Source organism: Amblyomma maculatum, chromosome 3, assembly GCF_055883805.1.
Source record: "Amblyomma maculatum isolate TAMU_Amacu chromosome 3, ASM5588380v1, whole genome shotgun sequence".
NCBI lineage: Eukaryota > Metazoa > Arthropoda > Arachnida > Ixodida > Ixodidae > Amblyomma > Amblyomma maculatum.
This window is the reverse complement of record NC_139346.1, coordinates 117,649,766-117,675,051: the sequence shown is the minus strand read 5'-3', so window position 1 is coordinate 117,675,051 and position 25,286 is coordinate 117,649,766. Positions and strand designations below refer to the sequence as shown.

At 45.2% G+C, this 25,286-nt stretch overlaps 1 protein-coding gene across 1 annotated transcript; it reads right to left on the bottom strand.

Annotated features, from left to right (window-relative positions):
- Positions 1 to 203: 203 nt before the first annotated feature.
- Positions 204 to 20,300, bottom strand: LOC146195796 (uncharacterized). Its single transcript, XM_084596865.1, has 4 exons — positions 20,227 to 20,300; positions 14,041 to 14,144; positions 12,240 to 12,338; positions 204 to 314 (listed from the first exon to the last, which is right to left on the bottom strand). Exons 1-4 carry the CDS (start codon positions 20,255 to 20,257, stop codon positions 204 to 206), a joined length of 345 nt encoding a protein of 114 aa, XP_084452991.1. The 5' UTR covers positions 20,258 to 20,300.
- Between the last annotated feature and the right edge of the window lie 4,986 nt (positions 20,301 to 25,286).

Here is a 25,286-nt window from a genome sequence, read left to right as displayed (position 1 = left end):
GCAGAAGAAGAGGAAGACGAAAAAGAAGAAGAAGAATAAGAAGAAAAAGAAGAACCGGATTTAACTAAAGCTAAACCCCAGCTAATTTGTTTTAAACGGCGCCCTTAAAACACCTGACTCGGCCTTCTCAGGTCCTTGTACGATTTGACGCCTCCCTCTCCCCCTCCCCATCCTTAAAATTAAAAAGCAACACATGGCGCAACTTAGCACCAACAGCACTGAAAGCGAACTGATATCGTAACACTGCCTGAGATAGACTTTCCGTCAATGATGCACACCCCACTTGTGCACTTTCCCTGTTCGCCAGCCGGACTCTGTTCCGCAAAATAAGGAAACAGAGAATAGCTTTTACCTGTTAGATATTATGATTATATCACAGCTACGAGACTATGCTGTGAAGCGTAGCCCGAAACTTCATATCTGAACAAATCCCAGCAAGAAAGCGCAAAACAGTGAAACGAATATAGCTGTGTGTCTTCGTGTAGATTAGTTAAAAAACTGAATTTATTGCAGAAACGCCACAGAACATGCTTCAATGGTCTTTGGATAGTGATAGTTTGCACTTTAGGTGCTTATCAGCATGACTTCCTGTTGAACATGGTGCCACTTACAGTCTAGTGCAAATTCAAGGCAGTCACTTCAGGAATAACCTACTCAGATTAATTTGCTTGAATACGCCACATTACTGAGAACCGTACAGCGAATGCGTGAGCATAGTTAGCGGAATAATTCCTCTGTCTTGCACCGTCTTTTTTGATGCACGCTAAGTAGCCAGTACGCCGTGAAACATTTGCTGGTTCGTTACACCGAAAAGAAAGGGATAACGTTCACGTTGAGCTAGGCTGTACGTCGGCTGCTGTTTTTCAGCCCAGACAGTGCTTTTGGTCCCTGGCTGCCTTCACGGCTTCAGAAACCTCCGTCATCAGCAGCTTATTGTCTTCTGAGTAGAACTTTCGCTTACTTTCCACTTCGTATGCTTTACATGGAGCCGCATCAGGCTTGCTTATTTACTTGCACAGTTAATGCCCTTCACTGCATTCGCGTTTCGACGTGCCATGGCGCTGGACTGCTTTGCATCATCCTTAGCGACGTTTTCAACCACATTCGCAGCATTTATATTCACTTAATGGGATGCATGGTGTTAACCAAAGGAAAAAACAGCGCTACATTTTTGACGGAACACAGAGAAAGACGAACGGGAAGTGCGCTGACTCCAACTAAGTTTATTTAAAGATACATGTGTACATATATAACCCGTAGACGGTGAACGCCTGCGCATGTCCTGAAAGGTAAGACGAAAAAAAAAGGCGACCTCGGGTAAAACATGTCACCATCTCGTATTTTTCAACAATCTATGTTCACTTGCATGCAAAGATATAGAAGTCGTGCTGGCACACTTGTCCCCCCCCCCCCCCCCCCCCCCCCACTTTGATAAAAAAGGCTTCTGTGAGCTCGCGAGCTAATCTGTCTTTACTTCTGGTTAGAATTGTAATCTCTCCAAATCGTGGTTCACAACTTTTTTTTTATTTTTTTGCTTTAATCAAAGCAGGAACAGCAATGGGCGGTAGGTTTTAGAATCTACCCGCCCATTGCTACTCCTGCTTTTTTCCTTTGGTTAAACACAATGTCCCACCAACTAGCCCAGCACGGGATGCATGAAGCTGTCGATTGACCAGTAATATACTCAGTGGATAAAAGTAAGAACAATGGCCTCTCCCGCATCTCTCAAAACAACCCTGTCCTGTACCGGCTTTAGATACTTAATTCAAGAAACCTTCCTTAAATATGACAGTCATCTGACTACATCACTCCTCCTGCTACGTTTCCCTTTTCAAGAGATTCGTTACATTACCTCATCAAGTTTCAGAAATGTAGAGCAGAAAGTGGCTGCTAAGATGTGTGCATCATGTAGACTGCTGAAAATGGGAAATTCAAGCCGTGAGAAAAACTTCACAAAATAAATCACATGACATTTTTATATATTCACTATTTTGAAGCCTGGTGGGGACCTGTCGTTTCCGCGGGCCTTGGACCCCGGGAAATCCTTCATCAGTGTCTTTTGCATCCTGGGCTTTTTCTTGAAAGCGAGTGATTTCGCCACCCTTTGACTATCGCGCCAACTCGGCGGTAGGCGATTTCGGTTCTGTGATCCCGGCGTAGACGGCGATGAGTTAGCATGGTGGGGGACAAGACCAAGTAAGTATCATAGTCAGCCTTACTACCAGATAAAAGTTATTGCAGTGTGCAAGCTCTGGTCCACATTCCAACGCAAGCGACCAATGGCATAGGCCGAAGCGTTTTGGGCCTTCACATCGAATATGCGCAGTACTGCATTCCTGTACTCAAACAGCCGAGCGGCACGCACCGTCCGGAGATCCGGCGAGGCCAACCGACGAGATACTTTCATTGTTGTGTGCACGGGATTGTCAAATAGCATGTCCTATCTTGCAACGCCCAAAACCCATCTTGGCAAACATTCGCGAAAACCACTGCTCAAGCTGGAGCTCCATGACGGGACCAAAAAAATTTTCAATGTCCAACGCACTTGTATTAATTGATCTCGTCGTCGTTTTTCCTACTTTTCCTATTTGTCATTGGCTGTCACCTTGATATCACACAATTGACGATTGAGCTACTTCATTTGCAACGTATTGATTGCACTTGGGTTACAATATTGACAGCGCCATTTGCTTTCAAAAGCGACACAGATTTGCACATAATTGCTAACTGCTAATAGAAATACTATAATTTATATTTGTCCTCACACGTGTTCAGGACCAGCCAATTCAAAGAACGGAACTCATTCGCTAGGCTCCACTTTCACAGGCCTGAACCAACCAGTCTTTGCGTATGTGTAGCTGCTTAGTCTCACCCCCTTCAAGCCGGGCCTAGCCTCAAAAAAGTGCCTTGATTAACTTGAACTTAATTTGCGATACATATATTCGCCTAAGTTGGAGGAATTGTACCGCCATTATCTTCATTTCAGTATTTCGCCGGCCGGAGCGCGAAATACTGCATTGTTGCGCCATCTAGTGGCAGTTCACCTGGTTCTAGATCAAGGAGGAGCGCATACGCGCCCTAACTAGCACGTAAGCATGTACTGACGGTGCCTTCACGCGAGTTGCTCTTCACCCAGGAGTATTCCGCCATATGCCGCAATATGCGCATCGCTGTGTTCGTGTGCTACACGTGCTGCTGCGCTAGAATGACAAGACACTTCTCATGTCATTCGCCGAAGGGACACAATAATTTTTTTTAACAGACATGCATTGAATGGCAGGCTGTTTTTATTCTTATTGTTTCCAACAGCGTCTCTCTTCGCAGACAACCGCAAATTGGTTTTGTGTGTGACACCCTTATCGGCATTTGATAGTGCATGATTTAAACCCGGGAAATGTGCCGGTCAAGAGACAGCGACAGCAAAAGTTTTTGCAAGACAGTCACTGCTTCTCAGAGATGGCCCCTCCTATTCCAATCGAAGAGAGGAAATTAATTGTGCGCTCCATTGTTGCAGGTGTGCCTCAAAGAGAGATCGCTCGGCTCACTGGCCATTCGAAGTGGGCAGGGACACATTTTATAAAGGCGTTACGTGATGAGCAGGGGCGACTTACCGACGCTCCCCGTTCTGGACGGCCAAGGGCAACTGACGACGAGACAGATATTCTCATAGTAGGTGCCGCAGCCGCCGGTCCATTTATGAGCGCCAAAAGCATCAAGAAAAAGCTGTCTTTGAACATCTCTTGCAAGACCATCATAAAGGAGACTGCACGAGCGCGGGCTAAACAACTATTTCGCTGTCTAGAAGCCAGTCCTCAGGGGAGCACAGCGACAGGTAAGGCTTCACTTCGCTCGTACATGAGTAGTGGAGTTCTGCCGACTGGTCCGAGGTCGTCTTCACATATGAGTCTTACTTTTCGACTAGGCGCGTTTGGCGTCGCATGAATTGTAGGTATGATTTACAGCCCTTGCATTAGTGTCAAAAAGAACGGAAAAAAGTATCCCTGCCATTCATGGTACCGGAAGTGTTGTGGAGCTTTCTCAGTTCCTTTGGTGTTTGTGAAGCTGTATTCTATTCATTCGCTATAGAAACTCGCTTTAAATTCATTCGTACGCAAAATTGGCACCGTAACTGTCACTGTGTAACTATGCTTCTGTATAAACACAAAAAGACGAACAATCATATTTACGCCCTCAGATCAATGACAATATTAGCTATTAATAACCCTCCAAAAGAAAAACTCGGCATTTGCCCAGTTTTCCCACTTCTTTCAAAAAGGGGGCTACGTGCCAAAATACACGGACAGAAGAAGTAACTCCTTTGTGGCGCAGTAACCCGCGTTTTGCAGGATGAACGTCCAACAACTAGTACAGCTTACTCATCTCTTTTCACCGTTCTCTTCTCCTTCGTGCAGGTACTTGTCAGAATACACTCAAAGTATCATCACCAGTGGGCGCTCTGTTGTTTCTGTTTGGGGACCTATAAGCAAGGAAGGAGTGGGGCCGCTTGTAATAATAAGTGGTCACTTCGATGCGGACGCCTACTGTGAGATTATAAAAACCACACTTGTGCCGTATGTTCTTGACGGTCCGTTTCCAGACAGGTGCTACCTGCTGCAGCAAGATCGTAGCCGAGTGCACACTGCCCTAAAAGTGAGCGCAACGCTCGAAAGTCACAGCATACCCGTGCTGGAGTGGCCACCCAATGGTGCCGACATGAACCGAATTCAAAACGTTTGGGGCATCCTCGAAACGAACTTGCTGTGAGAAACCCTCGGTGGCGCCACAGTAGACGGACTTTGGAAAGCAATACAGCAAGAGTGGGAAAAGCTGCGCGAACATCCCGAATGCATAATCCGCCTTTACGAGTCAATATGCCTCGCAGACTGCAACAAGTCATTGCTATGGAGTGAAAATTTTCCAGGTAATAAACCAAAGCCAAGGTTCTTTCTGTAATTATGCTGAGCACGCCAAGACGTTTTTGTTATTCAGCGAATAGAAAGTTTTCTCGCCCCTGACTGTATGTTTTTCCTGATATCTAAGGCATGAATTAGAGATGTCTTTCTCGGCTGCAAGCAAACGTGATGGTAACATCATCGTTACCAAGATAAACATAAAGTTTTCAAGACAGCGGTTTCCAAACTCGCTGCTTTTTAAAATTGAATACAAAGCATCAGACAAAAAAAAATCCCTGTAATTTAAGCTGAGTAAATTCTCCACAACCGCAGCGCCCAGTTAGCCACAATCATTGAGAATCTGCATGTGTTTTTACTCATTCAATATAGAGCCGACGCTCGCATGAAGCTTTAAATTCCCAGAACCGGCAAGAAAACCGCTGTTGCAAACGATGCGAATAAAAACAGCCTGCCATTCAATGCACGTTTCTTCAAGAGCATATTGCGTCCAAATGGCAAAAGACATACGACTAGTGCTTTGTGATTCTAGAGCAGCAGCACATTTAGCACATGATCACAGCGATGCCCATATTGCGACATCTGGCGGAAGACTCCTGGCTGAAGAGCAACTTGTGTGATGCTTGCGCGCTAGCTAGTACATGCTTACGCGCTAGCTAGGGCGCGCATGCGCCCCTTCTTGATCTCTAACCAGCTGAATGCCACTAGATGGCGCTACGATGCAGTTTTTCGCTCTACGGCTGGTGGATCCGTGTTTTGGGCACTTCTGTCCCCGATAGTACGAGTTTATATGGAAGACGGTCATATTATATCGCCAATATGGCAACTGATTTACCCGATAGTTCCATAATATTTACGGTATTATGCAGGTTGGAACATTATCCGTCTTTATTCTGGCATTTATCAACTTTCGTGACGGCCGTTTCTGTGGTCCTATGAGTGACCTTTTTCGTATTGCCTTGGAATTACACAACCTGCCCATTCATTATTCTTTGAACTTCAGCTACTTCCGTTTGTAAGGGACCTTTTTTGTCTTGCCTTCGAATTACAAGTCTTGCCCACTCACCATTATTTCTCTTCACATCTGCTAGTTTAACCCCCGAATTATATTTTAACATAATTCACTACGCCTTTCACTGCAGCATCGCTCACATCATAATTAGCTTTAGAAAGTTAAACTACATAAGCCATAACCAACTTCCCGCTTCATTTTTTAAATTTACCTTTCTTCTGTCTTTTTCCTTTCCGGCCCATCCGTTACTAAAATTAAGACACAGCACCTATGTACGCTCTTTCTAATGAATATTCTTAAACTGCAATTCACCGCCTCAGGGCGCCTACAGAATATACCAGTTCCCAATTATTTTTAGGTTACTTTCCTTTTGTAGTTCGAAATTCTGATGGCTATCCTCCATAAGTAGATATATAACCTTAGCAGCTTCAATACACAACTATCTATTTTATAAATTGTTCCCAAGTGACTCTATCAACATTAGTTTATATAGCTTCATATTGTTAAGAGGCATACTCCGTCGCAGCCGCAACAGTTAACCATCAGGGACACACGCTTCTTTTTCTTCTGCCTTGAATATACATACCCACGAAGGGGGATTGGCCAGGGTTCAGTGTGGAGTGCCAAATGTCCTACACAAACTGAACTAGTGCATTAAAGTAATTGTGAACTAAACAAAAAATAAGATTTAAGATCACAAATTTAATTGAAAGAAAAAATACGAAGCTAAAATTTGGAAGTTCGTAAATTTGGACTACAACTAGCAAGGAAATCTGTCCGTAGCTGTGATGTACTTATGTAAGTACTGACAAATTTGAGGCAACGCAAATCCTTTCGCACTCGCATCGAAAGAGAGAAGAAGCGGGACCGACAACGTAAATCCCAAGCGTGCAATTGGAGTTTCTAAATGCACCCTCCTCTGATGTGAAAACCTTCGGCAAGTGAGAAGGAAGTGATCAATATCTTCAATCTCACCGCAAGCCTCACAAAGGTTGGTGGGGCTGATCCCGCATCTACATAAATAAAGATTTAGGCGAGGAATCCTGCATCTCATGAGAGTCATCGTTACCTCACACTGCCGTGATTTACATGAACGAACTTTCATGAGTATATGAGATGCTGGTATTAGGCTGTAGGTAGCAAGGGATCAATGCATGAAGCGGCTAGGTATTGATAACGCTGAAAACGGGACATTCCAAAAATGGTGATATTAGGGATGGTACATGAAACAGATGCATCAACAGCTGATTTAGCCAGGAAATCTGCCGTTTCGTTCTGGAAAATACCGCTGTAACCGAGGACCCCGATGAAGCGTATTTCTTTCTCCCACCCCGGTATGGAATACTTTAGTGAGCGGCTCAAAAGAGCATCCCGTGCTGACTCCAGTGATAACAAAACAGAGAGTTTGATAGAAAAATTATTTTTGTTTGACTGCAGGAAACGTTTAGTAGTGCTAGCCCAATCGCCATAAACTCTGCTAAAAATATAGGTGTGTAATCCGGGACACGCACCGAAAAACTCCAGAAAAGAGACTGAACAAATTCCAATCTCTGCTTTCTGCGCAGTCACAGACGCATCAGTGGCAATTACAGTGTGATCAGGGAACTTTTCAAGGTGATCACATAGGAGACTGGATATTAGACTTGAAGGTAAATGCTTCAAAATGATTCACATTCGATGGAAATATAGAACATTATTTATATCCACAAAGGACGTTGAGCAACCAATAGGACATATAGAACTGAGGTCCACACCAATGTTTGCTCAAATGCTCTGCGTGAAAACAACCTGGGGCATGCAGACCCTTGCCCACTGGTGAGTGAGAAAGAGGATGGGGTTTGACACAAAAATAAGGTATAGCCACACCGGCAGTAACCTCAAGTGATCGCAATAATGATCTAGCAGTTAGAATGCGGAAACGTGAGCTAAGGTCCGGATTGCGGGCCCCCAAGTAAAGAACATTGGTAGAGACTGACTGTGGAATCCCTAGGCAGAGGTGCAGCGCCCGTCTCTCTAAACACAGCACGCACTAAAAGCAGGGACACACTCACGGAGCACCCAGAGACTAGTTTCAGCGTCGTCGTTCTCCACGAGTCCAGCAGTTCGTCATCGTCTCCATGACTGCGTACCGTAACAATACCTCCCAGCGGAAGAAGCACAGCCCCGGTGCGTAGACTACACAGGTGAGCGCGAAATGTAAGGTTTAAGACAGGCGACATGCACGACTTCTGGATGACGGTTTGTAGAAGTAGACTTGCGGTACACAGGCATATTCTCTGAGGTAACATCGGTAAGTTGCCGCAAGATGCGGTAAGGGCCCATGTAGCCGGCAGACGTTTCTCGCACATGCCTACGCGTCGGGCTGCGAGCCAGAGAAGTACGAGGGAGACAGGAGGGTAGCAGGCGTCACCGTGCTGAAGATCGTAAACGTACTTTTGAGAACGCTGAGGTCTCAAACAATATGGCAGGCGTCCTCAGCGCGGGCGATGGCATCAGAAGCGTATCTGCTGGAGGAATTGTCAAGAGGCAGTAAGGTGTCGAAGAGAAGTAAAGGGTCGCGACCGAAGAGTAGACACAAGCGAGAGTATCCAGCGGTATCATGCCGTCAGGAGTTATAGGGGGATGTTATGAAGGGTAGAGAGACGTCCCAGTCACGGTAATGGTCAGAAACATACATTGACATCGTGTCGGTCAGTACGATTAAGGCACTCAGTAAGACCGTTCGTTTGTGGACGATAGGCCGTTGTGAAGTTTTGGCGCGTAGCCCATGGGCGGAGAAGGGCACGAACAACTTTGGAAAGGCAGCAGTGGCCGCGATGGGTGAGCAGTTGACGAAGAGCGCAATGAAGCAAGATGACGTCATGCAAAAGAAAGTCTTCAATGTCGGAGGCATAGCTGGTGGGGATAGCTCTGGTTATGGCATACCGGGTGGCGTAATCGGTCACTACGGCAATCTATTTGCTCCCTGAAGGCGATGTGCGAAATGGCCGAAGCAGATCGAGACCAACTCGAGAAAGTCGAGTGGTATCAGGGGCCCACTGGGGTGAAGGGACGGTGTCTCCCTACGCTGGCATAACTCACAGGCAGCGAGGAAGCGACGAACAGGGAGTTAAAGGCCAGACCAGTAGAATCGCCGTCGAACATTGTCGTTTGTGCGTGGCACTCCCCGGTGCCCTGCTTTAGGAGCATCAAGAAGGTGCGCAAGAAAAGCAGAGTGTAGATTTGTCGGGACACCATCTGGGCACATATTGCGTCGGTATAATATGTCATTAAGCAGCACAAACATACTGATGTAAGAGTCAGAGCTCTCGTTGCGCAGGTGATCAATAATAGGGCGCAGGGAAGGATCACGGCTCTGTTCGACGCCGATGTGGAGAAAGTCTGAGATGGACAAAATTCAGTCGTCAGCAGTATTGTCAGGAAGTTCAGGAAGGTCAATGGGCTGGCGGGACAAGCAGTCGGCGTCTTGATGCAGGCAGCCTGACTTGTACACAACAGTAAACATGTAATATTGTAATCGCAATGCCCAGCCATTTAAGCAGCCGGTAGGGTACTGAAGTGAGGACAGCCAACACAAGGCACGATGGTCCGTCACTACGCTGAAGAGCCACCCAAACAAGTGCGAGGCATTCGCGCTCATTAATGAAGTTATTGTGCTCGGACGGAGATAGCAGGCGGCTCGCATAAGCAATCGCACAAGAGTGGCCGTGCTGGTACTTAGCAAGGATTGCGCAAATACCATCTCCAGTCGTCGATGCGCAGTTCAGTAGGTGCAAACAGGTCGAAGTGCGCCAGGACAGGGGGAGCGGTGTGGGCTTAAATGAGCGTTGTGAAAGTATGAGCTTCTCATGGCTCCAAGAGAAATTTACGTTTTTCTGCAGAAGGGAAGTAAGGGGACTTGCCAGGTCAGCGAAGTTTCGAATGAAGCGACGAAAGTAGGAGCAGAGCCCGAGAACACTTTGCGCATCACTTGTATTACATGTTGTAGGGAATTCGCGGACTGCACGAAGTTTATCAGGATCGGGCTGCACGCCATTTGCGTCAACCAAACGTCCCAAGATTTTGATCTGGCGGCGGCCGAAGGTACATTTTTTTTTTGCCTTCAGTTAAAAACCGGCGCGGCAGAAGACGACCAGTATAGTAGAAAGCCATTAAAGGTGACTTCTGAACGTGGGAGGGAAAACGAGAGAAACAAGCACGTTGTCCACTTGATGCCACGGAGAAGTGAGTCCATCATGCACTCGAAGGTTGCAGGAACGTTTCATATGTCAAATGGCCTGACCTTTATTTGATATAGTCCGTCAGGGGTCGAAAATGCGGTTTATTTCGCTCCCGTTCGTCGACAGCCATTTGCCATAGCCAGAACGCATGTCGAGCGAAGAAAAATGGCTGGCACCAGTGTAAATGAGGCCGGTATCAGGGATACCATCTACGCAGATATCTAGAAGATTGCTGCGATGAGCGAGGGTCTGCAGAGGATTTTCGGGCCGGGTCGTCAATGCAGTTTTACTTCCGTTAGCTGCATTGTTCAGTTTTACGGGACAGGGCCAGAGAAGTGAGGGGACGATGAACTGCGAGGTTGGGGCGAGCGGGGACGGCGGGTCTGGGGAGACGACGAGGGGCTGGACATGCGCACGAATGGCGAGTTAAAGTCACGAGAGGGCGTATCACGGAGAGAGTTTGGGTGTGGTCCGTAGGCGCTGCTGTGACCATGATAGTACGAGGTCGAGCTGGTGGAAGCCAACGGCTGGTGCAATAGCGAGAAATGTGGCCGGCGCGTGAGTAGTTGAAGCAGATGGGCTGGTTGTCTAAGGTCCGCCATTCTTCCGGGTTGCGGTAGTGGTATCGCGTCGGGAAGGACGCAGTCGGAGCCGCAAAACCTACCACTGTAACTGTGATGGTGGGCTGGACATATGGCTGTGCGGACGGCTGACCAGAGCTGAGGCTTACGTTCGCATTAGGCCCCATATTCGCGAATTTGTGGCGAACGACACCTTGGATCAATGCTATAGTAGCGTTCGCCCGCTGAGGTGTGAATGCAGCGGGGTGCATTGCCTCCAGCTCTCTGCGAACGATCCTCGTCAAGTTTGGCTGATGAGACGGTTGCTGCAGTGTTGATAGATCCTCGCACGAAGAGGTAGCAACTGTGTTTGGCAAGCGGTCGAAGATGTCGAACGGTGTTTAGCTTGCTTAAACCGCAGACATGCCTCGAAGTCGACCGTCATACAGTCTTTGCAAAAGAGAAGGTTAAAAGCGTCGTCAACAAATCCCTTTAAGATGTGGCCCACCTTGTCACACTCGGACAGGGCGCTGTGCACTTTGCGACATAGAGCTAGGACGCCTTGCATGTACGACAGATATGATTCGGTCGACGATTGCACTCGCGCTACTAGGCCCTTTTTAGCGCCGAGCTTGCGTCTGGTTGGCTTGCCGAATAGATCCAGGAGCTTCTCTTTGCACATGTCTCAGGATATCAGATCTTCTTCGTTCCTCTCTAACCAGACGCGCACCGTACCAGCCAGGTAGAAAATGACGTTCGCAAGCATCAATATTGCGTCCCATCGGTTGTGCTTACTGCCTCACTCGTACATACCCTAATGAAAAGAATCGTACGCGTCACAATAACCTCATACACATTTCTCATACTAAGTCATACAAATCTCAATAATTCTTATATATTTCTCATAAAATGAGCGAGTTTAGTATGAGGATATATGAGATTTGTATGAGTTAAGTACGAGTTTAGTATGAGAACTTGTATGAGGTTATTGTGACTCATAGGGTTTTTTCACTAGGGTAGCGAGCCAGTCTTCGATGTCGGCGTCATCGGTGCCGCAAAAGATGCCCGGATCACGAGGCGGTGCCACGACGACGCATGCATGCGTGCGTGCGTTCATGCATCAATCTGCATGTGTGTGTGTGTGTGTGTGTGTGTGTGTGTGTGTGTGTGTGTGTGTGTGTGTGTGTGTGTGTGTGTGTGTGTGTGTGTGTGTGTGTGTGTGTGTGTGTGTGTGTGTGTGTGTGTGTGTGTGTGTGTGTGTGTGTGTGTGTGTGTGTGTGTGTGTGTGTGTGTGTGTGTGTGTGTGTGTGTGTGTGTGTGTGTGTGTGTGTGTGTGTGTGTGTGTGTGTGTGTGTGTGTGTGTGTGTGTGTGTGTGTGTGTGTGTGTGTGTGTGTGTGTGTGTGTGTGTGTGTGTGTGTGTGTGTGTGTGTGTGTGTGTGTGTGTGTGTGTGTCGCACAGACTGCAGACTGTTGGCGCCTAACGACCGACTTTTCCACTGTCCTACAAAACATACTGCCCTTGTGAACATCACATACCTTGCACTCTGTGCCGTCGAGTATGATTCCAAAGAACCATTGCCCGTTCAATGCCGGTGGCCTGCAGAAGTAGATGCATTCCGTTTCTTTCTCGTTGAACTGAAAAATTAAAGCAGAGCACATAGAGTGTTAAGCACCGCCACATGCGCAGTCAACGCAATCAAAAATATGCATAATATCAGTCTCTTCTTTTATAGCTCTTGATTTGTTTTGTCCATAACAAAGAAAGAAAATTGAAGACGCCACCGCAGCGGCAAGACTAAGCTGGTCAAACAGGGTAAGAGATTATCCTTGCCTAAAACATTCCGCTCATTGTCTAAGGCACATTGTCTCATGCGCCCCTAAAGATATGTTGCAAGCATATTGCTTTTAAAAAGACCCGCATTGAATCTTATATTGGCTAGCAAACAATACCTGCATAAAAGGGGGTGATCCGCATTCCCTGAGTGACCACGACAGATGGCATTCCGGTGGGTTTCAAACAATGATGTAACTATCTGTGTTGTACGACCTTAAGTAATAAAGTTGTAGTTTTACCAAACATTTCCACAAACGTACCTTCGCCATAGCTAAAGCAAAACAATCCGAGAATCATCTCCCTGTCTAAACAAGTAGAAATATTCTCGTCAATGTAATATATAAAGCTCCTCCCGATAAGACCGCAGTTCCACTGAGGATCTCTCGTACGAACGTCGTAGATGTCGTTCATTAAGTACCGCTTGCCAATAAAACCGCTGTTTAATTTGACTTCAGATGCATGCAAAGAAAATATAAACCCCATTAATTTGCTAAATGAGCCTAATCCAGAATGAAGTAGTAGCACTAATAGCGTAAACAACATAATGCGGACTATCGTGTCGGCTCAAGTGGCTGAGATGGCCACACACCATGCCATTAACACTATGCCGACAGCCACGTAAGAGGCGATACTCATCAAGTGTTTCCCTTAAGGCCCGTTCACACTTGCGACTAGCAGCGGTCGCGCGACCGTTTTGGTCGAAAAGCGACAGTCGCAAATGGTCGCATCGGTCGAAAAGCGACTGCCGCGGGCCGATCGGGCACTGCTCGAATTTCCAGTCGCGCGACTACTAGTCGCAAACCATTTCACCAATTAGCGAGGTCCCGGAGTACTCGATCGAGCACCTTCTCAATGCAATTAAAGATAGCCCTACCTTTTCAACAAACGGCACCCGGAATTCAAAGGCAGGGAGAAGGAATATATGGCCTGGGAGGAGATTGGAAAGATATTCAGACTATCTGGTAAGCACCATGAACTTCTAAGAAATGGGTTTTTCACGCAAGTGCAACATTTTATATTGATATCACGGCGATTGACATCGTCTATTCGTCGTCGGCGTTCTCTTGGAAGCACGAGAGCGCGGCATGCGTACCGGATCGCCTGAAAAAGCTGAAGTGTGTGGCAAGCGGCAGCTACCGACGTTCACTGTCATCGCCCAGCAGCTCTCCTACTCCCAACTCGTTCGGAACGAGAACAGAACGAGAAGGCGACTGTCGCAAGTGTGAACATCGGTAGTGGCGAGCTCCTCTCCTCTGGTCGCGCGACTGGTAGTCGCGCGTCCTCATCTAGTCGCAAGTGTGAATAGACCTTTAGGAGTCTAAAGGACAATAAATTACCTTTTCTGGGCTTGCAAAGATATCGACAATTTTTAAAGGCTCTTCACTATGAAATTGCAAGCAAAACGTATTGCGAACATAGACATGGTGATGTAACAAAACGTCTAGTGACTGACTTTCCTGTGTCAGTAACAGTGTGTTTATCGAAGTACGTAATTATTATCACCGTTTCTTTCGTGAATCCGGCCGGTGTCTCTCCTCGTTTCTTGCCTTGGCATCGATTGCGGGGGTCATCGTCGAGTGGTCTTCCCAATGAGAGCCCAACGAGTCCTGTGTATGAAAAATCTTAACGTTCTTAGCTTTGAACCTACACCACTCTTTCGTGCATCTCTATGCAATACTTTCCACAGACATGCCGTCCGACTAGCACTCTGGCATACTCCATTACGTAGTTTCGACCACTTTACGCTATTGCCGGAATCGCTCAAGAGGAACGTATATAAGAGTTGCACCTGACCTGTACTCCCCTATGGGGCTGAAGCGTAGAAGCTCATGAAAAGAGTGCTACTTGTGTCAAGGACAACGAAGAGATATGAAACGGAAAATGGTAGATCTGACGTTAAGAGACAGGAAATAACTTGAATAATGGCAACCAGATGAAATTAGGAAGAAGAGATGGGAATGAGCCGGACAAGTAGCACAAAGAGTAGCCGATGGTCGCTAAAGGTAATCATGCGAAATCCAAGGGAAGGAAAGCGCAGCCGGAGGTGGCAGAAAGTTAGGTAAAGCGGATGAGGTTAAGAGGTCCTCAGGGGTCAAGTCGATGCAGCCAGCGTAGTACTGGGTTAATTGGAGGAATATGAGAGACGCCTTCTGCTTGCAGTGGGTAAGGTATGGCTTACGATGATGCTGTTGCAGAACGAAGCAAGCTCAGCATGTTTGTGACGCGTACTCTCAGCTACTCAGGGCGATAGACCATTACCGCCATACTTAATTAAATTTGTCCTGTAAATACATATTGCCCTAAATGTTCCTGCTGTTATTGCTTTTTCTTTGATAATCAACGCCGGCAGGCAGCCTCCGTTGACTGCGCGCAGCATGCTCAAATTGCATTGCAATGATTACAATATATTGATTGCCACGTATCAATATATTACTGCTTTTACCATGCTCAAATGTTTCAGTGTTTGAAGCACCTTTAATAGTATACCGTTACCTGTTATGACTCAGAGGTCGGTAATGACTTCGTTGTGGTCTTCTCAAATGGTGAGTTTTCGTGACACCCTAGAATTCTAAGAGGTTCCATTCTAAGGCACAGATATGTCCGCTCCACGTCATTCGTCTTAATGGCTGACTGTGGGACATCATCTTCACATGAATCCTCAAATGCGCATTCCAGCATATTATTGCAAATGAACATTCCAGCATACTGCTGCAAACACAATTACAATTAAAAGTTGAGCTGCAGTCTAGTTACGTTAATTTACGGATTTAATTATGCAAATGATGACGGAAGAGGACGGCAGACACGCAGCCGACTTTCAGCAGGTTTTATTGCTAAAATATATTCATATATACATGGCTTTATGCAAGAAAGGTGAAAATATGTAGGGATCAAATGTGCAAGCAATAAAATATTGACAGCACGTTTTACCCATCCAATACTTTGTAGTGCGAAAGCCTCCAAGTTTCGACTGATGCCCCGAGTTTAAGGAGATTTCTAAGTCTGTGGATGGGCCACTTAAATTTCTAGGGTGGATGAAGTCTATTTTAGTTGTGGATGACGCTAATTCAAAATGCGTGTAAACTGAATTTTGAATAAGCAAGATAACATTCATGGTACGCTAGATTTCTAAGCCGTAACGTATCTCAAATTTAACAAACGTTTAAAGAGAAATGCGATAACAATGTATGTGAATCCCTCACCCACGGATGGAAGTTGATGAAGACAACAACGTGTAATGTGTGGCGCGAGAGAGCGACAGCAAAACACGCGGGAAGATCGGCTGCAGCAAAAGCTCCGAGGTTCCGCACTTGCTATTAAAAAACACAGTTTTGGGTTTGAATCCACACTTATCCCATTGTTTTTCGCCTAAACACGGAAGAGGCTCTACATAAGATTCGTCGTTGCGTTTCACCGTGTTAAGTAGCGCATTCACGCGTAGACTTGCGTTCAGTGCCTTTATCACGCCTTTCACACCTGCAAATTCATTCGCTGATAACACCAGAGAAAATTTCTGGACGCAGAGACAATCCAAATCTATGATTCTTAGTTCTTGATTGATTTCCCCTGTGACATCATCCTTCCTTTTAAATGAATTCGACACTTATCAGAGGTGTGTGCGTTTTTTTTTACTTTTTTGAGAAATCCTAAAAGCAGAGAGGAAAGCTAATATTTTTTGTCCTGTAATCCTGCGTGCTTTAAAGTGATGTTACGCAATACATTCTTTGTTCCACATGCGATTCTCAAGAAGTTAGTGAAGGCCGTGTCCTGGTTTTTTAGTATAGACTGCAAATCAGTTCTCATGTCTCCCCGTACGTGCATCCCTTGTCTTCATCCCATTTTTAAATACGACTGCGCGAACAAACTTTTCCGCGGCAAGAGACTAATCGAATATATAAACGGTGCGCTATCATCTTTGGGTTGTGGAAGCAGTAAATAAACACATACTGACGAGTATCTGACACTTTGCGGCCGATACCGTAATCGAGTATTCCATGAATCTGTAGCCAGGGATAACGTCGTTGTATCTGACACGCGTTATGTAAAACATGTCTTTCGTAAAGGTCAGTATTTTCATGCCATATTTGTGTATTCGAAAGTGTTAACTGGAGTTCATGAGAAGATAGGGCACAAATTTCTTCATGCCATGTTTCCGGTTAAAATCGCCTGAAGAGCGTTCCAGACGCTTTTGTCCCCAGGCAGGATATATCGATTAGTGAAATTATGAGTACACAATGGATTCCTTGAATGGTTTGAAATGCGTCAAGTCAAACTGCTTCGGTGACTCCTGGAGCGGGGGGCATGCATGTGCCCAACGCAAGTTGTTGGCAGTGGAAAAATATTTATTCTACAAAGTGCAGAGTTTCATCGCGGGGAAGTATGTACATAATTATTAGTGGATTAACACAGTCAAGAGAATGGCGCTGATTGTAGCTTAAAAAGACACTCAACTAAACCCCTACTGTAATTTCAATCGGCGCATTCAAAACTATGGAAGACAGCAGCTGTCATCTTATGTTTTGGGTTCTCAATCTCTTCAGAGACGCCTACAAAAGACGAAGTGAAGCATTTTTTGTTGCTTTTGCATTGTTTCATTGTTTTATATGCGTCGCTATCACGTTTCCTGCATATGCATTAAGAATCAGCAGTAAAGCTTAGTTGAATGACTCGCCGAGGTGGTGCAGTGGTTGGGGCGCTGGGCTACTGTTCCCAAAGATGCGGGATAGAATCCCCGCCGCGACGAGCGATTTTCGATGGCGGCGAAAAGCAAGGCGCGCATGTTCTGTGCGATTTCAATGCTCGTTAAAAAACCCCACGTGGTGGACACACAGGAAGCTACAAAGAGGGTCGCGCTTTCCACCGGCAGCCATAACTGACCACCTACCGCACAGTGACTGATACATTCCCGCAGAGCCAATGCGCGGAAACTTGGTGAACATTTGCGGAACCCTCCACTACGGCGCCTCTCATAGCCTGAGTCGCATTGGGACGTGAAACCCCCCAAACCACAGTCAACACTTAGTTGAATGTGGCCACAATCTCATTCTTGTTTGCTGATTTTCGAGTATTTGGGCTGTTTTATGAAATAATTTGAAACTAGTGTCGGATGCTAGCTACAAACATAACTTGGTGACCTTGTACCCATCGCGACAACTTTATCAACTGTAGCCACCGCGAGTAGGGTAGAAATATGGCCGCATTGAAGACCAAACCTACACGATCTACCAAAACCTCAATGAGATAGTTTAATTACGTGCATATGAAGATCTCGGATTAAAGACGTATTTACTTCTTGTTGTGTCAATCTGTAACTTTTGAAGGCTCACCAGGCTAATTCTTTACTGTAACCACAACAGCTTGGGGAAAGCAGCCCTGTAGTTGCCTATGATGAAGGCAAACAATAAACCGAAAATACGTATATTTCCGCAATGCGCTAGCCGTTTCCTCCGGTTTTTATCATTTGTGGCACAACTATGTACGTAATTTCTTCTTCTTTTCTTCCGTAATGAACGTCATTGATATAAACATTTACCATTAGATTTCATTAGATACGCTGAAGTCAACTCTTGTTTCGCCTGCAACGTTCACCAGAGGACGTAGCAAGTCACTGCGCCGGCTATACCTCGTTACTTCCGTTATGCACGTATCGTCCCCGATTCTCTCACGTCATAGCAATCACGACAGTGCATAGTCTTGCATAGAGATGTAATATTTCAAGAAATTTGGAATGCTATGAAAAAAAAAAAGTTTTTCCAGGGGCTTTTTTTATGAAATACTGGAAATTTAGCAAAACGTGACAAAAACAGATTATATGCAACAACACAAAGATCAATAATAATGCTCCGAAGCTCAGTCGAAGATGCAGTTATAGATGTCATATTGCGAAACGAACTTCTTGTTCTATTGCACCGAGAAGAGAAATAATGATTTGCACTTCAGGCGATTATGTAAATATATCATATTTGTGGAATGAACTTCTTGTTCTATTGCACCGAGAAAGGGAACATGAAAACTGATTCATAAGTCCAAGACCCCTGTTCTGGACCAAATTCCTGCGGGTATCCTGTACTCTGCTACGTTGGAAATCAGTTTAACGATGTCCAATGAAAGGTGCCCTGCTTGCAGAGATATTCACTCAAAGCTGTATGCAATCTGCGCATCGTCCAGGTGTTTTTGTTTTTCTAAAAGACGACATTTCCGCGGTGGTGAACAGCGCACATATTTCTGGGGGAAGGCTGGGGACATCTCTCTGACGAATTCCAAATAATGCTTTTCACTTCAATAACTGCCACAACATTGCGCAGCCCAGTGTACAATTTTGTTTTTGGATTTCGTGTCACTATCCTAAGTAAAACGCAATGCCTGTCAGCTGGTTCACAAAATTTAACTAAGCGTGATAGCTGCTCTTTCGACCTCTCAGTTTGGTATTCAATTGCTATGCATCACTGGGTCTTGCTAGCTTTCTGAAAAATTGATCACTGACTCGGCTTCTGCTTGTGGCTCTGGTCTTTTGGTCACTCACTGCTGGAGCAGTGTGTTATGCCAAACCGACCAGACGTCTAGAGCTGAATATTTTTATTGTTTCTTCTTGTGGTGAACGCAAACCCTTTGACGCAGTTTTCGTCAATTTAAAAAACGCGATTAAAGCGATTTATGCAAGAATAACTGAACACATCGCGAAACTCCAAAATACGAAAATATAGCTGCAAATCAGAGTGTACGAAACAGATTTTAGGACAGTTTACGAGGCCGAGTTCTTGAAACCATAGTAAATCGCATTAACCTTATTTGTTTAAATTGACGAACACTGCGTCAAAGGGTTTGAGTTCACCACAAGAAGAAACAATAAAAATATTCAGCTCTAGACATCTGGTCGGTTTGGCATAACACACTGCTCCAGCAGTGAGGGACCAGAAGACTAGTGCCACAAGCAGAAGCCGAGTCAGTGATCAACCTTTCAGAAAGCTGACAAGCCCCAGTGATGCATAGCAATTAAATACCAAACTGAGAGGACGAAAAAGCAACTCTCACGTTTAGTTAAATTTTGCAAGCCAGCTGACCGGCATTGCGTTTTACTTAAGATAGTGACACGAGATCCAAAATCAAAATTGTTGTACACTGGGGCCGCGCAATGTTGTAGTAGTTATTAAAATGAAAAGCCTAATTTAGAATTCGTCGAAGGCAGACGTCCCCAGCCTTCCCAAGGAAATATGTGCGCTGTTCACCACCACGCAAATGTCGTCTTTTAGAAAGACAAATATATTTCTTTCTTCCTTGAACACAGCAATGTATTAGAATCATACACATATTTCCGCCTGCTTAACTAAAATCGCGAAGTATATGACTCCATTCCTTCGTATTTTTTACCCTTCGTTGCGCGTTACTTCTTGTCTTTAAATTTGCAAATGGTCTAAATGTCGTTTCAAAGCGTCTCATAGTAAAGGACACATTAAAGTAGCCACAAAAGCCCTAAATCAAACGCTTTAGTACGTTATTACGTCCATAAATAATTCTTGTTTCATCCAGCCCCTATAGTATTGCTCTGTATCTCAGAAAGACAAATGTTATATAAATAAATTGCTTTTCTAAAGTATACCTTTTCCTCAAACTGCGCTAGTGGAGCCTGACAGCAAACTCAATAATCGCTAGAATAAGGGGCGAAATCTTGGATATCAGCGCAAAGCTTACCGACAAGGACAAATGCCGCCAAAGCCGTCATTTTCGCAAACGTGCGCCTGTCACCCGATACGAAGTGCACTGGAAGCTATACCTCCGCAAGGCTATATATATATATATATATCCAGAAACAAAACACCTCACGGTAACGGCAGTGTCATTCGGAGCACAATAGCTACCGCCGGCAGGGCATCAGTTTCTTTGTATATTTCTCTAATTTCACTATTACAGTATATTTAGGGCCATATTGTGATGGTATCAGATGTTCACGACAATAGATGTTTGCCAACCGACTAAAGCAAAGCGTCCAGCCTTGGCGCTTCTTTATTGTATTAAGGAGATGTATTTCAGTTTTCGCGACACGGAATACGTTATCAAGCAGGAGCAGCAGTGATCGTTAAATGCAAAAACCTGCCAGTAGCGCCTGCACACAACAATCATGTTTGCCTAAAGAGCAAGGAAAATTTCTTCCATTAGAGAATGGGCAGAGTCGTGAGCCTGTCAGCCAATTCGCTGCACTTCTCCTCCTTACTTTAAGTCAGGAAAGAAAAATTTAAATCAAAGGTAGTTAAATGTTTATCGCAGTTTAAAAATGGCAGTGGGGCGAAGGTCCAGTGGAGATAAAGAAACTCCCATTATAAGTACCCCGTTTAATAAAACAACGATGCAAAATCGTCGACATTAAACATCTTAAGGCCAAGGTACTTCCCATACCGTCATATGTAGCACTGTATCTTTCCGGCTGTGCAAACAATACCAAAGAACTTCAAAAAACATTTTATGCAACCATTATCTTCACGCTCTTGCCTACTATTCTACCGAGCATGCGTGCAGAATATGACCGCTATACAGTGAACTGAATCATTAATGCATTAGCATGTATGAGTTAATGCAGGGATAATGATGTTGTTTTAACACTGGATTTTTCAGCACCTACAGACAAGAAAAACCACAAACAATCAGCTAACGGGTGGCACAGCGCGTGTTCTAAGTCGTCGCTTATGTGTTTTCGCTTTTGGTAAAACTCCAGCAGAGTGAAGTTGCCAACCACCCGGATGGAACTGCGTGTTAGATAGTGCATTTTCATGGGGTAGTGAGAAGGTCATAGGCAACAACCGAAGAGGCTGGTATTACATGGAAATAAAATCATTATTGGGATACCTTGCGCCCGCAAAACGACTACGTATTTCGGCGTCGGCGATACTACGCAGCGCGATCGTCTATCGTGGAAGTATGAAGGGCCTGTTTCACTCGTGAAAGATGGCGAAGAAACGTCCAGACGGAAACCGCAAGCGTTGAACATTGTAGAAACACACGCTTGTGGCTATTATCATTCGAGATACATCTCGGCGCAATTTCCGCGACAAGAAAAGTGGCAGAGCCGCGTCTCACAACAACCAGCATGAGCAAACAAAGAGCACATAATTGGTCCATACGCTACAATCACAGTGCTAGGAATACATGCTGGCGGCTGTTGAAACAGAAGAAATGACGTTTCGAATGACTCACGGCCCTGTGATATCGATAATAGAGCCTAACCTGCCATCTGTCAAGATAACTCGCCTAGCGTACCTGTGCGCGAACTTTACTTTCTCAAGGGTGCTCAAAGGAAACTAGAGCGTGTGAGTGAACCTTCACTACTGACATTACACTGATAGAAAGCGCCGAGAAACGAATCACTGCTACTTATTCCAGACACGTAACTGAAGGATCTCATAGTATTTTCAGTTGGTCAAGGAAGAAAACAAACTTTCATGCAAATTTTGGGGGAGGGAAAAGGGGGGGGGGGAGGGACAGCTTCCTACAAGAAATGCGAACGTAGAATGCCCACGAGTATAAAGCCACTGAATGTTTCGAATATCATCACCTTGTTATCAGATGTCATGACGTCTAGTGTTCATTTTCAGCTTAGAGGACCATTCACACCGAAAACGGTTGTACCTACGTACACTTCAGCTCATGAATCTGGAGATTGTGTTCATGTACTATACCGATTCCATTTTATTCGCAGTAATTTTGAGCCGCGCATTATTTCTGACGTCCGGACTTTTCACGAATGCAAGCACCAATAAAAACGGGATGGTTTCTAATGCCAGCTAGAGTAACTGTCCACATAGGTGGACTTCCCTTTCAACAGGAAACCCAGCATCGGGGAACCGATAATTCCAATTCGATTAAAGAGAGTAAAATTACACCCATCATATAAGTGCATGTGGGTCAAACGGGTAGGTGTATTAATGTTCGGTTGCTAGGGCACGTGAGATCTTTAAAGATTGGTACAGGCTCTAATCTGGTTACCCATTGTAAATTGTGCGATGGCAGTCATCTTTTCTACCACAAAGAGATTTTTTGGATGTCCATCCGGCACAGATTAACGGGGAAATCATTAAAGTCATTCATATCGTGCTTTGATGTGAGCAATGTGTTAGTGACCCGTCAATCACTTTAACTGATAATGAAGTTGTGTTTCTTGAACGTGGCATGAGTGCTGGGTCATCATGACTTCGTATTTGTTGAGTGTGTAGTTTAGTGCGGCTTGGCTTGAGTTTTTATTCGGTGTTTTATTCAATAAACATTAGTTGCGAGTCAGCGCCCGTCCGGTTTGCTTCTTGCTCTACATCCTCGTCTTTAGCGCTGTTTATTCGCCATGCCTCTGCACCATAGCTAGTCCGGAAAGCAATACCATATAGCGTCAATTGTACAATTTATTCACGGCACGTGTAGGCTATGCCCCCCACCGCAATAGCATAACCTGCACGTGTTTCTCCAAATACGTTTCCTTCTTATCACTTCCTGCTTTAGTTTGCCCTTGAAAGCTTTTTTTTTTCATGGTAGATGTGGTTCACTGATCTCTTATGATTCTGTTTCTTCGACCTTCCCCTCCCTTTGCGGGAAGCACTCAAGAATTGTTCCCCTGCAGATATATTTCTCACCAGGACCCTTTGCAATGCCTGTTTCATTACAAGAATAGTGTGTGCGCACCGATCGTGCTTTAGGTGCTGGCTAATCATCCACCCCGCATTCTAGTGTTTCCTAGTACTGCCGCTTGTATTACTTTTTCAGGCCACAGTATCACCGGTTCCTGGCTGAGACACACAAGCTGAAGAAACTTTTTTTTTCAGTCCTTGACCCCCTTTCTTTTCACCCACCCTCCCCTAACTCCATCCTTGACCTACTTTCGTCTCACCCACATTCTCCCTCCCCAGCTTTTCTTTGGAGCAAAAGCGTATTTAAACCCTGCTAGTTATGATAGCTCTGTCCAGAAGACAAGTCCACTTGTCCAAACGTTGGCTCGTCCTGTGAACTGAGGCTTCCCCCTCCCACTTACCGCTGTTCAGTTCTCTTTTTGATACTGCGTACCCATCTTCTTCCTCTCGTTCTGCCTGGATACGGAGAATGAGGTAAGATTAAACTATTCAATCCACACTACCTGATTGTTCACAAACCATGTGCAATTACCGGGAGATGCACAGGTGTATGTTCCGGTACTGCTGGTGCTCAATAGTCAAATATGCTACTCTGGACACAACCCAGACAAAACTACAGCTTCCTGATTTAACTAAAGAAAAGGGGATTTTTGAACAGCATATATTTTTCACCAACTTCAGGGGCTTTGATCACAAGTGTTGCCATGGAAAACACCTTGGAATGTTGCCTGGAAATTTTCAATTAGAGTCATCATCATCATCAGCCTGACTATACTTACTGCAGGGCGAAGGCCTCTCCCATATTTCTCCAACTAATCCGGTTCTGTGCTAGCTGCATCCATTTGACCCTTGCGAACTTCCTAATCTCATCCGCCCACCTAACTTTCTGCCGCGCCCTGCACGATTCCCTCCCCTTGGAATCCAGTTCGCTACCCTAAGCGACCATCGGTTATCCTCTCTTCGAACTACACGTTCTGCCCATGTCCATTTCTTCTTCTTGATTTCCACTAGATAGTCAGTAACATGAGTTATTTCTCTGACCCAATTTGCACACTTCCTATCTCCTAATGTTACCCCTACAATTTTTCGTTCCATAGCCCTTTGCGTTGTCCTCAACCTAAGTAGAACCCTCTTGGTTAGCCTCTACGTTTCAGCTCCATAGGTGACTACAGGTAATATGCAATTGTTGTATACTTTCCTCTTCAGCGATACCAGTAAGCTGCTAGTCATAATCTGCGAGTGCTTGCCAAATGCGCTCCATCCCAATCTTATTCTTCTTGTTATTTCCTTTTCATGATACGGCGCTGTGGTTACTACCTGTCCTAAGTAGACATATTCGCCTACTACTTCCAGTGCTTCGCTACCTAACGTAAACTGCTGTTCCTTCCCGAGGCTGTTGAACATTACCTTAGTCTTCTGCATATTGATTGTCAAGCCTACCTTTCTACCTTTCTTGTCTAGGTCATCAATCATAATTTGCAGTTCATCTCCCGAGTTACTTAGCAAGACAATGTCATCAGCAAGTCGCAGATTACTGAGGTATTCTTCATCTACCCTTATCCCTAACTGCTCCCATTCCAAGTCTCTGACTACTTCCTCTAAGCAAGCTGTGAACAGTACTGGGGAGATCGTATCTCCTTGCCTAACACATTTCTTCATGGGAATTTAGTTACTTTCGTTAGGCAGAACTATGGTTGCTGTGCAGCCGCTATATATATCTTCCAGCACTTTCACGCACGGCGCGTCTACCCCTGATTTCGCAATGCCTGCATCCCCACCGAGGTTTGAACTGAGTCAAATGTTTTTTTCGTAATCAATGAATGCTATGTATAAGGGCTGGTTATATTCCGAGCATAAAGTATAGCGATAAATAAAAAACACGTTCAGTATATCCGAATGCAACCAACAGGCGTATATGAATTTCTCTTCCACACTAGCAACGTGTTTTTTGAAACTTTCCCCAGTGACATTTATAAAAATCCCCATTGTGATTGAAACTTGCTGCGCGCGATGGCCCTCGAAACTGACAGACTGTTTGCTGCAGGTCTGATGATGACAGCTTTGCTGCTTTCGACTGCCAAAATTGATGGGTGCAGTTGTAACGAACAAAGATCGTTTCGATACTTCTGGGCAGGTTCCTCTGCA